The 16,401-nt window shown below is 45.3% G+C and overlaps 1 protein-coding gene across 1 annotated transcript in view; it reads left to right on the top strand.

The window, feature by feature from the left end:
- LOC124010656 (short transient receptor potential channel 7-like) overlaps positions 1-16,401 on the top strand; it is a 56,580-nt gene that overhangs the window by 22,133 nt on the left and 18,046 nt on the right. Inside the window, exon 5 of the mRNA XM_046323323.1 lies at positions 14,395-14,590. Within this exon, the coding sequence (XP_046179279.1) occupies positions 14,395-14,590 (196 nt within the window). The remainder of the gene's footprint in view (positions 1-14,394; positions 14,591-16,401) is intronic.

Here is a 16,401-nt window from a genome sequence, read left to right on the forward strand (position 1 = left end):
TCCATTTCCCTACCTAATAATGTGTCAATCCATTTCTATCCATTTCCCTGCCTAATAATGTGTCAATCCATTTCTATCCATTTCCCTACCTAATAATATGTCAATCCATTTCTATCCATTTCCCTACCTAATAATATGCCAGTCCATTTCTATCCCTTTCCCTGCCTAATAATATGCCAGTCCATTTCTATCCCTTTCCCTACCTAATAATATGTCAATCCATTTCTATCCCTTTCCCTACCTAATAATATGTCAATCCATTTCTATCCCTTTCCCTACCTAATAATGTGTCAATCCATTTCTATCCATTTCCCTGCCTAATAATATGTCAGTCCATTTCTATCCCTTTCCCTACCTAATAATATGTCAATCCATTTCTATCCCTTTCCCTACCTAATAATATGTCAATCCATTTCTATCCCTTTCCCTACCTAATAATATGTCAATCCATTTCTATCCCTTTCCCTACCTAATAATGTGTCAATCCATTTCTATCCATTTCCCTGCCTAATAATATGTCAGTCCATTTCTATCCCTTTCCCTACCTAATAATATGTCAATCCATTTCTATCCCTTTCCCTACCTAATAATATGTCAATCCATTTCTATCCCTTTCCCTACCTAATAATATGCCAGTCCATTTCTATCCCTTTCCCTACCTAATAATATGTCAATCCATTTCTATCCCTTTCCCTACCTAATAATATGCCAGTCCATTTCTATCCCTTTCCCTACCTAATAATATGTCAATCCATTTCTATCCCTTTCCCTACCTAATAATATGCCAGTCCATTTCTATCCCTTTCCCTACCTAATAATATGCCAGTCCATTTCTATCCCTTTCCCTACCTAATAATATGTCAATCCATTTCTATCCCTTTCCCTACCTAATAATATGTCAATCCATTTCTATCCCTTTCCCTACCTAATAATGTGTCAATCCATTTCTATCCATTTCCCTGCCTAATAATATGTCAGTCCATTTCTATCCCTTTCCCTGCCTAATAATATGCCAGTCCATTTCTATCCCTTTCCCTGTCTAATAATATGCCAGTCCATTTCTATCCCTTTCTCTACCTAATAATATGCCAGTCCATTTCTATCCCTTTCCCTGTCTAATAATATGCCAGTCCATTTCTATCCCTTTCTCTACCTAATAATGTGTCAATCCATTTCTATCCCTTTCCCTGTCTAATAATATGTCAGTCCATTTCTATCCCTTTCCCTGTCTAATAATATGTCAGTCCATTTCTATCCCTTTCCCTACCTAATAATATGCCAGTCCATTTCTATCCATTTCCCTGTCTAATAATATGCCAGTCCATTTCTATCTCTTTCCCTGTCTAATAATATGCCAGTTCATTTCTCTCTTTCCCTGTCTAATAATATGCCAGTCCATTTCTATCCCTTTCTCTACCTAATAATATGCCAGTCCATTTCTATCCCTTTCCCTGCCTAATAATATGCCAGTCCATTTCTATCCCTTTCCCTACCTAATAATATGCCAGTCCATTTCTATCCCTTTCCCTGTCTAATAATATGCCAGTCCATTTCTATCCCTTTCCCTGTCTAATAATATGTCAGTCCATTTCTATCCCTTTCCCTGTCTAATAATATGTCAGTCCATTTCTATCCCTTTCCCTACCTAATAATATGCCAGTCCATTTCTATCAATTTCCCTGTCTAATAATATGCCAGTCCATTTCTATCCATTTCCCTGTCTAATAATATGCCAGTCCATTTCTATCCCTTTCCCTACCTAATAATATGCCAGTCCATTTCTATCCATTTCCCTGTCTAATAATATGCCAGTCCATTTCTATCCCTTTCCCTGCCTAATAATATGCCAGTCCATTTCTATCCCTTTCCCTGTCTAATAATATGTCAGTCCATTTCTATCCCTTTCCCTGTCTAATAATATGTCAGTCCATTTCTATCCCTTTCCCTACCTAATAATATGCCAGTCCATTTCTATCCATTTCCCTGTCTAATAATATGCCAGTCCATTTCTATCCCTTTCCCTACCTAATAATATGCCAGTCCATTTCTATCCATTTCCCTGTCTAATAATATGCCAGTCCATTTCTATCCCTTTCTCTACCTAATAATATGCCAGTCCATTTCTATCCCTTTCCCTGCCTAATAATATGCCAGTCCATTTCTATCCATTTCCCTACCTAATAATATGCCAGTCCATTTCTATCCCTTTCCCTACCTAATAATATGCCAGTCCATTTCTATCCCTTTCCCTACCTAATAATATGCCAGTCCATTTCTATCCCTTTCCCTACCTAATAATATGCCAGTCCATTTCTATCCCTTTCCCTACCTAATAATATGCCAGTCCATTTCTATCCCTTTCCCTGTCTAATAATATGCCAGTCCATTTCTATCCCTTTCCCTGTCTAATAATATGCCAGTCCATTTCTATCCCTTTCCCTGCCTAATAATATGCCAGTCCATTTCTATCCCTTTCCCTGCCTAATAATATGCCAGTCCATTTCTATCCCTTTCCCTGTCTAATAATATGCCAGTCCATTTCTATCCCTTTCCCTACCTAATAATATGCCAGTCCATTTATATCCCTTTCCCTGCCTAATAATATGCCAGTCCATTTCTATCCCTTTCTCTACCTAATAATATGCCAGTCCATTTCTATCCCTTTCCCTGCCTAATAATATGCCAGTCCATTTCTATCCCTTTCCCTACCTAATAATATGCCAGTCCATTTCTATCCCTTTCCCTGTCTAATAATATGCCAGTCCATTTCTATCCCTTTCCCTGTCTAATAATATGTCAGTCCATTTCTATCCCTTTCCCTGTCTAATAATATGTCAGTCCATTTCTATCCCTTTCCCTACCTAATAATATGCCAGTCCATTTCTATCAATTTCCCTGTCTAATAATATGCCAGTCCATTTCTATCCATTTCCCTGTCTAATAATATGCCAGTCCATTTCTATCCCTTTCCCTACCTAATAATATGCCAGTCCATTTCTATCCATTTCCCTGTCTAATAATATGCCAGTCCATTTCTATCCCTTTCCCTGCCTAATAATATGCCAGTCCATTTCTATCCCTTTCCCTGTCTAATAATATGTCAGTCCATTTCTATCCCTTTCCCTGTCTAATAATATGTCAGTCCATTTCTATCCCTTTCCCTACCTAATAATATGCCAGTCCATTTCTATCCATTTCCCTGTCTAATAATATGCCAGTCCATTTCTATCCCTTTCCCTACCTAATAATATGCCAGTCCATTTCTATCCATTTCCCTGTCTAATAATATGCCAGTCCATTTCTATCCCTTTCTCTACCTAATAATATGCCAGTCCATTTCTATCCCTTTCCCTGCCTAATAATATGCCAGTCCATTTCTATCCATTTCCCTACCTAATAATATGCCAGTCCATTTCTATCCCTTTCCCTACCTAATAATATGCCAGTCCATTTCTATCCCTTTCCCTACCTAATAATATGCTCCATTTCTATCCCTTTCCCTACCTAATAATATGCCAGTCCATTTCTATCCCTTTCCCTACCTAATAATATGCCAGTCCATTTCTATCCCTTTCCCTGTCTAATAATATGCCAGTCCATTTCTATCCCTTTCCCTGTCTAATAATATGCCAGTCCATTTCTATCCCTTTCCCTGCCTAATAATATGCCAGTCCATTTCTATCCCTTTCCCTGCCTAATAATATGCCAGTCCATTTCTATCCCTTTCCCTGTCTAATAATATGCCAGTCCATTTCTATCCCTTTCCCTACCTAATAATATGCCAGTCCATTTATATCCCTTTCCCTGCCTAATAATATGCCAGTCCATTTATATCCCTTTCCCTGTCTAATAATATTGTTATGCAGCTGAGTGAGGACCCAAAAGCGATATAACGGAAACAGAGTCTTTTAATGTCCAAACAGGGAAAACACAAATCCTCTAGTTTAACAGGAGAGTCCCCCTTCTAGTTGTTGAGGAGAGTTGCAGGGCTAGCGGCAACAGACTGCAGGTCCCTTCGGGTAGGCGCGGGCCGTAGAGGATAGAGACACCAGCTCACACGTAGTATCTGATGACGAGGCAGAATACAACTGGACGGAACAAAAGCAAAGCAAACAGCAAACAAGAATCCGACAAGGACAGAAGCAGAAACAGAGAGAGAAATAGAGACTTAATCAGAGGGCAAAATAGGGGACAGGTGTGAAAGAGTAAACGAGGTCGTTAGGAGAATGAGGAACAGAACGATAGAGAGAGAGAGAGGAATAGAGAGAGAGGAAGAAACCTAATAAGACCAGCAGGGGGAAACGAAGAGAAGAGAAAGCACAGGGACAAGACATGACAATACAATACATGACAGTACCCCCCCACTCACCGAGCGCCTCCTGGCGCACTCGAGGAGGAAACCTGGCGGCAACGGAGGAAATCATCGATCAGCGAACGGTCCAGCACGTCCCGAGATGGAACCCAACTCCTCTCCTCAGGACCGTAACGGGAAACGATGAAGAGGGAATCTAGTGCAATTACTATTATAAAAATGAGACACGGGTAGAGAACTGTAAGAGTTTGAGCAATCAGGACCAAACAGGCCAGGAGAGTAACAACTAGGGACAGACTGAGACACAGCAAGGCTAAGACCAGGAACAGGAGAGAGGCGGTGGCTGTGGACAGACTGAGACACAGCAAGTGCAGGAGCAGGACCAGGAGAGATGCGGTGGCTGGGGACAGACTGAGACACAGCAAGGGCAGGAAAGATGCGGTGGCAGGGGACAGACTGAGACACAGCAAGGGCAGGAGAGATGCGGTGGCTGGGGACAGACTGAGACACAGCAAGGCCAGGAGCAGGACCAGGAGAGATGCGGTGTCTGGGGACAGACTTAGACACAGCAAGGCCAGGAGCAGAAGCAGGAAGAGAGTTACCAGCCACTCGACCGAAATTACGAATGAAATGCCGATAGAAATTCGCGAAACCGAGAAAGCGCTGCAGTTCGACACGTGACTTAGGGACGGGCCAATCGCTGACAGCATGGACCCTAGCGGAATCCATCTGAATGCCTTCAGCGGAAATAACAGAACCGAGAAAAGTGACGGAGGAGACATGAAAAGCGCACTTCTCAGCCTTCACATAAAGACAATTCTCTAAAAGGCGCTGGAGGACACGTCGAACGTGCTGAACATGAATCTGGAGTGACGGTGAAAAAATCAGGATCTCGTCAAGGTAAACAAAAACAAAGATGTTCAGCATGTCACTCAGTAATAATAATAATAATAATATATGCCATTTAGCAGACGCTTTTATCCAAAGCGACTTACAGTCATGTGTGCATACATTCTACGTATGTACATCATTCACTAATGCCTGAATGACAGCTGGAGCATTAGCGAGACCGAACGGCAGAACCCGGTATTCAAAATGCCCTAACGGAGTGTTAAACACCGTTTTCCACTCGTCCCCCTCCCTGATGCGCACGAGATGGTAAGCGTTACGAAGGTCCAACTTAGTAAAGAACCTGGCTCCCTGCAGAATCTCGAAAACTGAAAACATAAGGGGAAGCGGATAACGATTCTTAACCGTTATGTCATTCAGCCCTCGATAATCCACGCAGGGGCACAGGGTCCCGTCCTCTTCCTTAACAAAAAAGAACCCCGCTTCGGCGGGAGAGGAGGAAGGGACCACGGTACCGGTGTTGAGAGCTACAGACAAATAATCTTCGAGAGCCTTACGTTCGGTAGCCGACAGAGAGTCTAGTCTACCCCGTGGGGGAGTAGTACCCGGAAGGAGATCAATACAACAATCATACAACCGGTGAGGAGGAAGGGAGGTGGCCCTGGACCGACTGAAGACCGTGCGCAGATCATGATATTCCTCCGGCACCCCTGTCAAATCACCAGGCTCCTCCTGTGAAGAGGGGGCAGAAGAAACAGGAGGAATAGCAGACACTAAACACTTAACATGACAAGAGACGTTCCAGGAGAGGATAGAATTACTAGACCAATTAATAGAAGGATTATGACACACTAGCCAGGGATGGCCCAAAACAACAGGTGTAAAAGGTGAACAAAAAAATCAAAAAATAAATGGTTTCACTATGATTACCAGAGACAGTGAGGGTTAAAGGTAGCGTTTCACGCTGAATCCTGGGGAGAGGACTACCATCCAAGGCGAACATAGCCGTGGGCTCCCCTAACTGCCTGAGAGGAATGTCATGTTCCCGAGCCCAGGCTTCGTCCATAAAACAGCCCTCCGCCCCAGAGTCTATTAATGCACTGCAGGAAGCTGCCGAACCGGTCCAGCGTAGATGGACCGACAAGGTAGTACAGGAACTTGACGGAGAGACCAGAGTAGTAGCGCTCGCCAGTAGCCCTCCGCTTACTGATGAGCTCTGGCCTTTTACTGGACATGAAATGACAAAATGACCAGCGGAACCGCAATAGAGACAGAGGCGGTTGGTGATTCTCCGTTCCCTCTCCTTAGTCGAGATGCGAATACCCCCCAGCTGCATGGGCTCAACACCTGAGCCAGTGGGGGGAGATGGTAGAGATGCGGAGAGGGGGGACACTGTTAACGCGAGCTCTCTTCCATGAGCTCAGTGACGAAGATCTACCCGTCGTTCTATGCGAATGGCGAGTTCAATCAAAGAATCCACGCTGGAAGGAACCTCCCGGGAGAGAATCTCATCCTTAACCTCAGCGTGGAGACCCTCCAGAAAACAAGCGAGCAACGCCGGCTCGTTCCAGTCACTGGAGGCAGCAAGAGTGCGAAACTCTATAGAGTAATCCGTTATGGATCGATTACCTTGACATAGGGAAGACAGGGCCCAGGAAGCTTCTTTCCCAAAAACAGAACGATCAAAAACCCGTATCATCTCCTCAAAGTTCTGATACTGGTTAGTACACTCAGCCCTTGCCTCCCAGATAACCGTGCCCCACTCACGAGCCCGTCCAGTAAGGAGAGATATGACGTAGGCGATACGAGCAGTACCCCTGGAGTACGTGTTGGGCTGGAGAGAGAACACAATATCACACTGGGTAAGGAACGAGCGACATTCAGTGGGCTCCCCAGAGTAACACGGTGGGTTATTAATTCTGGGCTCCGGAGACCCGGAAGCCCAGGAGGTAACCGGTGGATCGAGGCGGAGATTGTGAATATCCTCCGAGAGGCCGGAGACTTGGGCAGCCAGGGTCTCAACAGCATGTCGAGCAGCAGACAATTCCTGTTCGTGTCTGCCTAGCATCGCTCCCTGGAACTCGACGGCTGAGTAGAGAGAATCCGAAATCGCTGGGTCCATTCTTGGTCGGATTCTTCTGTTATGCAGCTGAGTGAGGACCCAAAAGCGATATAACGGAAATAGAGTCTTTTAATGTCCAAACAGGGAAAACATAAATCCTCAATCATTACAGGGGAAGTCCAAACAGGGAAAACACAAATCTTCTAGTTTAACAGGAGAGTCCCCCTTCTAGTTGTTGAGGAGAGTTGCAGGGCTAGCGGCAACAGACTGCAGGTCCCTTCGGGTAGGCGTGGGCCGTAGAGGATAGAGACACCAGCTCACACGTAGTATCTGATGACGAGGCAGAATACAACTGGACGGAACAAAAGCAAAGCAAACAGCAAACAAGAATCCAACAAGGACAGAAGCAGAAACAGAGAGAGAAATAGAGACTTAATCAGAGGGCAAAATAGGGGACAGGTGTGAAAGAGTAAACAAGGTCGTTAGGAGAATGAGGAACAGCTGGGAGCAGGAATGGTGTTGTGTGTATTGACAAGGACATTAGTGATGGGTCGAGTATCACGCCTTCGTAAGGACGTTTGTCATGTGACCCCTGGGTCAGAGGACAGGGATCAATGCATGGCCTGTCATATGGTGATATGAATTCTGTTCTACATGAGAAAACTGTCCTTCTAGAGAGATAATGTCGTGTACGTACTGGTTCCTGCAGTATACTGAGATGATACTGGACATATTGCTATGTGATGAGAGATGTTTGGCTTGACGTTTAGTTTTATAACTACAGAGTTATTGCATATCATGGGACTAAAGAACACACAAACAGAGAGAGAGAGAGAGAGAGAGAGAGAGAGAGAGAGAGAGAGAGAGAGAGAGAGAGAGAGAGAGAGAGAGAGAGAGAGAGAGAGAGAGAGAGAGAGAGAGAGAGAGAGAAAGAGAGAGTTCTTTGAAGTTAAGAAGTGTTTTCCGGTCTTCTCGGGAAGATGAGAAGTTCACTCTGAGGCGATACCAGTAAACTTCACTGCCGAGGGTGTGTGGATTTGTGTGTGCTCGCAGCTTTGAAAGTGGAAAGGACACACACAGGATTTCTGTCATCATTTCTCCTCCCTTTTCTCCCTTCCTCCAGCTCTGCCACTGATTGAATATGTATTTACAGAACTGAGGCCAAATGTTTGTGTTCTTTAGGCTCACTGTTTGTTTTGCTTATTCAAAAGCCCCTCAACCAGAAAATTAGCTAGAGCACTTGTCATGCAGGTGAAAGAGGACCCAAAAGCGACTTGGCGAAAACAGAGTCTTTAATCCAGTAAAGTAAATACAATCAAAAAACACAACTTTCACTCGAAATGACGAGGACAAACTGGAGACTCGATCTTGAACAGCAGGTGAACAGCAGGTTGCCTCGGGAAGGCACTTGAACCAGACAGACTCAGACACCTGCTCACCACGCAGCATCTGAGGAAAACACGACTCGACAGGGCGATACACAAACACAGCACGGTGAATTCAAGACAAGGAACCGACAGGGCAGAAACGAATAACAAGGAGAGAAATAGGGACTCTAATCAGGGAAAAGGATCGGAACAGGTGTGGGAAGACTAAATGATTGATTAGGGGAATAGGAACAGCTGGGAGCAGGAACGGAACAATAGAGAGAAGAGAGAGCGGGAGAGTGAGAGAGGGAGGGGGAGAGAGAGGGATAGAAAGAGGGAAAGAACCTAATAAGACCAGCAGAGGGAAACGAATAGAAGGAAGCACAGGGACAAGACATGATAATAAATGACAAAACATGACAGTACCCCCCCACTCACCGAGCGCCTCCTGGCGCACTCGAGGAGGAATCCTGGCGGCAACGGAGGAAATCATCAATGAGCGAACGGTCCAGCACGTCCCGAGACGGAACCCAACTCCTCTCCTCAGGACCGTAACCCTCCCAATCCACTAAGTATTGGTGACCCCGTCCCCGAGAACGCATGTCCATGATCTTATGTACCTTGTAAATAGGTGCGCTCTCGACAAGGACGGGAGGGGGAGGGAAGACGAACGGGGTGCGAAGAAAGGGCTTAACACAGGAGACATGGAAGACAGGATGGACGCGACGAAGATGTCGCGGAAGAAGCAGTCGCACAGCGACAGGATTGACGACCTGGGAGACACGGAACGGACCAATGAACCGCGGAGTCAACTTACGAGAAGCTGTCGTAAGAGGAAGGTTGCGAGTGGAAAGCCACACTCTCTGGCCGCAACAATACCTTGGACTCTTAATCCTGCGTTTATTGGCGGCTCTCACAGTCTGTGCCCTGTAACGGCAAAGTGCAGACCTCACCCTCCTCCAGGTGCGCTCACAACGTTGGACAAACGCTTGAGCGGAGGGAACGCTGGACTCGGCAAGCTGGGATGAGAACAGAGGAGGCTGGTAACCCAGACTACTCTGAAACGGAGATAACCCGGTAGCAGACGAAGGAAGCGAATTGTGAGCGTATTCTGCCCAGGGGAGCTGTTCTGCCCAAGACGCAGGGTTTCTGAAAGAAAGGCTGCGTAGTATGCGACCAATCGTCTGATTGGCCCTCTCTGCTTGACCGTTAGACTGGGGATGAAACCCGGAAGAGAGACTGACGGACGCACCAATCAAACGACAGAACTCCCTCCAAAACTGTGACGTGAATTGCGGACCTCTGTCTGAAACGGCGTCTAACGGGAGGCCATGAATTCTGAATACATTCTCGATAATGATTTGTGCCGTCTCCTTAGCGGAAGGAAGTTTAGCGAGGGGAATGAAATGTGCCGCCTTAGAGAACCTATCGACAACCGTAAGAATCACAGTCTTCCCCGCAGACAAAGGCAGACCGGTAATGAAGTCTAGGGCGATGTGAGACCATGGTCGAGAAGGAATGGGGAGCGGTCTGAGACGACCGGCAGGAGGAGAGTTACCCGACTTAGTCTGCGCGCAGTCCGAACAAGCAGCCACGAAACGGCGCGTGTCACGCTCCTGAGTCGGCCACCAAAAGCGCTGGCGAATAGACGCAAGAGTGCCTCGAACACCGGGATGACCAGCTAACTTGGCAGAGTGAGCCCACTGAAGAACAGCCAGACGAGTGGAAACAGGAACGAAAAGGAGGTTACTAGGACAAGCGCGCGGCGACGCAGTGTGCGTGAGTGCTTGCTTAACCTGTCTTTCAATTCCCCAGACTGTTAACCCGACAACACGCCCATAAGGAAGAATCCCCTCGGGATCAGTAGAAGCCACAGAAGAACTAAACAGACGGGATAAGGCATCAGGCTTGGTGTTCTTGCTACCCGGACGGTAAGAAATCACAAACTCGAAACGAGCGAAAAACAACGCCCAACGAGCTTGACGGGCATTAAGTCGTTTGGCAGAACGGATGTACTCAAGGTTCTTATGGTCTGTCCAAACGACAAAAGGAACGGTCGCCCCCTCCAACCACTGTCGCCATTCGCCTAGGGCTAAGCGGATGGCGAGCAGTTCACGGTTACCCACATCATAGTTGCGCTCAGATGGCGACAGGCGATGAGAAAAATAAGCGCAAGGATGAACCTTATCGTCAGACTGGGAGCGCTGGGATAGAATGGCTCCCACGCCTACCTCTGAAGCGTCAACCTCGACAATGAATTGTCTAGTGACGTCAGGAGTAACGAGGATAGGAGCGGACGTAAAACGTTCTTTTAGAAGATCAAAAGCTCCCTGGGCGGAACCGGACCACTTAAAACACGTCTTGACAGAAGTAAGAGCTGTGAGAGGGGCAGCAACTTGACCGAAATTACGAATGAAACGCCGATAGAAATTAGCGAAACCTAAAAGCGCTGCAACTCGACACGTGACCTTGGAACGGGCCAATCACTGACAGCTTGGACCTTAGCGGAATCCATCTGAATGCCTTCAGCGGAAATAACGGAACCGAGAAAAGTAACGGAGGAGACATGAAAAGAGCACTTCTCAGCCTTTACGTAGAGACAATTCTCTAAAAGGCGCTGTAGAACACGTCGAACGTGCTGAACATGAATCTCAAGTGACGGAGAAAAAATCAGGATATCGTCAAGATAGACAAAAACAAAGATGTTCAGCATGTCTCTCAGAACATCATTAACTAATGCCTGAAAAACAGCTGGCGCATTGGCGAGACCGAACGGCAGAACCCGGTACTCAAAATGCCCTAACGGAGTGTTAAACGCCGTTTTCCACTCGTCCCCCTCTCTGATGCGCACGAGATGGTAAGCGTTACGAAGGTCCAACTTAGTAAAGCACCTGGCTCCCTGCAGAATCTCGAAGGCTGATGACATAAGGGGAAGCGGATAACGATTCTTAACCGTTATGTCATTCAGCCCTCGATAATCCACGCAGGGGCGCAGAGTACCGTCCTTCTTCTTAACAAAAAGAACCCCGCCCCGGCCGGAGAGGAAGAAGGCACTATGGTACCGGCGTCAAGAGACACAGACAAATAATCCTCGAGAGCCTTACGTTCGGGAGCCGACAGAGAGTATAGTCTACCCCGAGGAGGAGTGGTCCCCGGAAGGAGATCAATACTACAATCATACGACCGGTGAGGAGGAAGGGAGTTGGCTCGGGACCGACTGAAGACCGTGCGCAGATCATGATATTCCTCCGGCACTCCTGTCAAATCGCCAGGTTCCTCCTGAGAAGTAGGGACAGAAGAAACGGGAGGGATGGCAGACATTAAACACTTCACATGACAAGAAACGTTCCAGGATAGGATAGAATTACTAGACCAATTAATAGAAGGATTATGACATACTAGCCAGGGATGACCCAAAACAACAGGTGTAAACGGTGAACGGAAAATCAAAAAATAAATAGTCTCACTGTGGTTACCAGATACTGTGAGGGTTAAAGGTAGTGTCTCAAATCTGATACTGGGAAGATGACTACCATCTAAGGCGAACATGGGCGTAGGCTTCTCTAACTCTCTGAAAGGAATGTCATGTTTCCGAACCCATGCTTCGTCCATGAAACAACCCTCAGCCCCAGAGTCTATCAAGGCACTACATGTAGCACCCGAACCGGTCCAGCGTAGATGGACCGACAAAGTAGTACAGGATCTTGATGGAGAGACTTGAGTAGTTGCGCTCACCTGTAGCCCTCCGCTTACAGATGAGCTCTGGCTTTACTGGACATGAATTAACAAAATGTCCAGCAACTCCGCAATAGAGGCACAGGCGGTTGGTGATCCTCCGTTCCCTCTCCTTAGTCGAGATGCGAATCCCTCCCAGCTGCATGGGCTCAGTCTCTGAGCCAGAGGAGGGAGATGGTTGCGATGCGGAGCAGGGAAACACCGTTGATGCGAGCTCTCTTCCACGAGCCCGGTGACGAAGATCTACCCGTCGTTCTATGCGGATGGCGAGAGCAATCAAAGAGTCCACATCAGAAGGAACCTCCCGGGAGAGAATCTCATCCTTAACCACTGTGTGGAGTCCCTCCAGAAAACGAGCGAGCAGCGCCGGCTCGTTCCACTCACTAGAGGCAGCAAGAGTGCGAAACTCAATAGAATAATCCGTTATGGACCGTTCACCTTGGCATAAGGAAGCCAGGGCCCTAGAAGCCTCCCTACCAAAAACTGAACGGTCAAAAACCCGAATCATCTCCTCTTTAAAGTTCTGGAACTTGTTAGAGCAATCAGCCCTTGCCTCCCAGATAGCTGTGCCCCATTCTCGAGCCCGGCCAGTAAGGAGTGAAATGACGTAAGCAACCCGAGCTCTCTCTCTAGAGTATGTGTTGGGTTGGAGAGAGAACACAATCTCACACTGCGTGAGAAAGGAGCGGCACTCAGTGGGCTGCCCGGAGTAGCAAGGTGGGTTATTAACCCTAGGTTCTGGAGGCTCGGCAGGCCAGGAAGTAACAGGTGGCACGAGACGTAGACTCTGGAACTGTCCAGAGAGGTCGGAAACCTGAGCGGCCAGGTTCTCCACGGCATGGCGAGCAGCAGACAATTCCTGCTCGTGTCTGCCGAGCATGGCTCCTTGGATCTCGACGGCAGTGTAACGAGCGTCTGAAGTCGCTGGGTCCATTCCTTGGTCGGTTCCTTCTGTCATGCAGGTGAAAGAGGACCCAAAAGCGACTTGGCGAAAACAGAGTCTTTAATCCAGTAAAGTAAATACAATCAAAAAACACAACTTTCACTCGAAATGACGAGGACAAACTGGAGACTCGATCTTGAACAGCAGGTGAACAGCAGGTTGCCTCGGGAAGGCACTTGAACCAGACAGACTCAGACACCTGCTCACCACGCAGCATCTGAGGAAAACACGACTCGACAGGGCGATACACAAACACAGCACGGTGAATTCAAGACAAGGAACCGACAGGGCAGAAATGAATAACAAGGAGAGAAATAGGGACTCTAATCAGGGAAAAGGATCGGGAACAGGTGTGGGAAGACTAAATGATTGATTAGGGGAATAGGAACAGCTGGGAGCAGGAACGGAACGATAGAGAGAAGAGAGAGCGGGAGAGTGAGAGAGGGAGGGGGAGAGAGAGGGATAGAAAGAGGGAAAGAACCTAATAAGACCAGCAGAGGGAAACGAATAGAAGGAAGCACAGGGACAAGACATGATAATAAATGACAAAACATGACAGCACTGTGGCTAAAAACAGGACTGGATTGAACTGGACTGGGCTGGACTGGACTCAGCTTCAATTCTGAGCTTATAAATTGCAGCAAAATCCTCTTAGTGATCTGTTCTAAAATGTGACAGTAGAATTGGCGGGGGGGTAAATTTCTTGGGGGGGATAATGTCTTGGTGGGGGATAATGTCTTGGTGGGGGATAATGTCTTGGTGGGGGGATAATGTCTTGGTGGGGGGATAATGTCTTGGTGGGGGGATAATGTCTTGGTGGGGGGATAATGTCTTGGTGGGGGATAATGTCCTGGTGGGGGGGATAATGTCCTGGTGGGGGTATAATGTGTTGGAACTATTTCATCAGTGCCAGCTCATAAACTCTATAAATTACACCATACTGTGGTTTAAAGACTCACCTGGAGAGTCTGTCTGTCTGTCTGTCTGTCTGTCTGTCTGTCTGTCTGTCTGTCTGTCTGTCTGTCTGTCTGTCTGTCTGTCTGTCTGTCTGTCTGTCTGTCTGTCTGTCTGTCTGTCTGTCTGTCTGTCTGTCTGTCCTTCCTTCCTTCGTTCCTTACTTCCCCAGGGTGGAGGAGAGCTTTAAGACCCTGTTCTGGTCCATCTTTGGTCTGTCGGAGGTGATCTCCGTGGTCCTGAAGTATGACCATAAGTTTATAGAGAACATTGGTTATGTGCTCTACGGGGTCTATAACGTCACCATGGTGGTGGTTCTACTCAACATGCTCATCGCTATGATCAACAGCTCCTACCAGGAGATCGAGGTCAGTCCTATTAATAACTCATTCATATAGAGGTCGGTCTTATTCGTAACTCATTCATATAAAGGTGATTCTTATTAATAACTAATTCATATAGACGTCGGTCTTATTAATAAATCATTCATATAAAGGTCCAAATTTTTTAAAACTCATTCACAGCGGTCTGTCCTAATAATAACTCATTCATGTAGAGGTCAGTCCTATTAATAACTCATTCATATAGAGGTCCGTCCTAATAATAACTCATTCATGTAGAGGTCAGTCCTATTAATAGTCAGTCCTATTAGTAACTCATTCATATAGAGGTCAGTCCTATTAATAACTCATTCATATAGAGGTCGGTCTTATTAGTAACTCATTCATATAAAGGTCATTCTTATTAGTAACTCATTCATATAGACGTCGGTCTTATTAATAAATCATTCATATAAAGGTCAGAATTTTTAATAACTCATTCATATAGAGGTCAGTCCTATTAATAACCCATTCATATTGGGGTCAGTCTTATTAATAACTCATTCACAGCGGTCCTTCCTTATAATAACTCATTCATATAGAGGTCAGTCGTATTAATAACCCATTCATATAGAGGTCAGTCCTATTTATAACTGATTCATATAAAGGTCAATCCTATTAATAACTCATCCACATAGAGATCAGTCCTATTAATGACCTATTCATATCTCAGAGGTCAGTCCTATTAATAACGCATTCATATAGAGGTCAGTCAAATTAATAACCCATTCATATAGAGGTCAGACCTTTTAATAACCCATTCATTTAGATGGTCAGACATATTAATAACCCATTCATTTAGATGGTCAGGCCTATTAATAACCCATTCATATTGAGGTCAGTCTTATTAATAACTCATTCACAGCGGTCAGTCCTAATAATAACTCATTCATATAGAGGTCAGTCGTATTAATAACCCATTCATATAGAGGTCAGTCCTATTAATAACTAATTCATATAGAGGTTTGTCTTAGTAAATAATTCATATAGAGGTCAGTATTTTTAATAACTGATTCATATAAAGGTCAATCCTATTAATAACTCATCCACATAGAGATCAGTCCTATTAATGACCTATTCATATCTCAGAGGTCAGTCCTATTAATAACGTATTCATATAGAGGTCAGTCATATTAATAACCCATTCATATAGAGGTCAGTCCTATTAATAACCCATTCATATAGAGGTCAGTCCTATTAATAACTCATTCATATAGAGGTTTGTCTTAATAAATAATTCATATAGAGGTCAGTATTTTTAATAACTGATTCATATAAAGGTCAATCCTATTAATAACTCATCCACATAGAGATCAGTCCTATTAATGACCTATTCATATCTCAGAGGTCAGTCCTATTAATAACGCATTCATATAGAGGTCAGTCATATTAATAACCCATTCATATAGAGGTCAGTCCTATTAATAACCCATTCATATTGAGGTCAGTCTTATTAATAACTCATTCACAGCGGTCCGTCCTTATAATAACTCATTCATATAGAGGTCAGTCGTATTAATAACCCATTCATATAGAGGTCAGTCCTATTAATAACTGATTCATATAAAGGTCAATCCTATTAATAACTCATCCACATAGAGATCAGTCCTATTAATGACCTATTCATATCTCAGAGGTCAGTCCTATTAATAACTCATTCATATAGAGGTCAGTCATATTAATAACCCATTCATATAGAGGTCAGACCTATTAATAACCCATTCATTTAGATGGTCAGACCTATTAATAATCCATTCATATTGAGGTCAGTCTTATTAATAACTCATTCACAGCGGTCA

The sequence above is a fragment of the Oncorhynchus gorbuscha genome, linkage group LG23 (assembly GCF_021184085.1).
Source record: "Oncorhynchus gorbuscha isolate QuinsamMale2020 ecotype Even-year linkage group LG23, OgorEven_v1.0, whole genome shotgun sequence".
Lineage (NCBI taxonomy): Eukaryota > Metazoa > Chordata > Actinopteri > Salmoniformes > Salmonidae > Oncorhynchus > Oncorhynchus gorbuscha.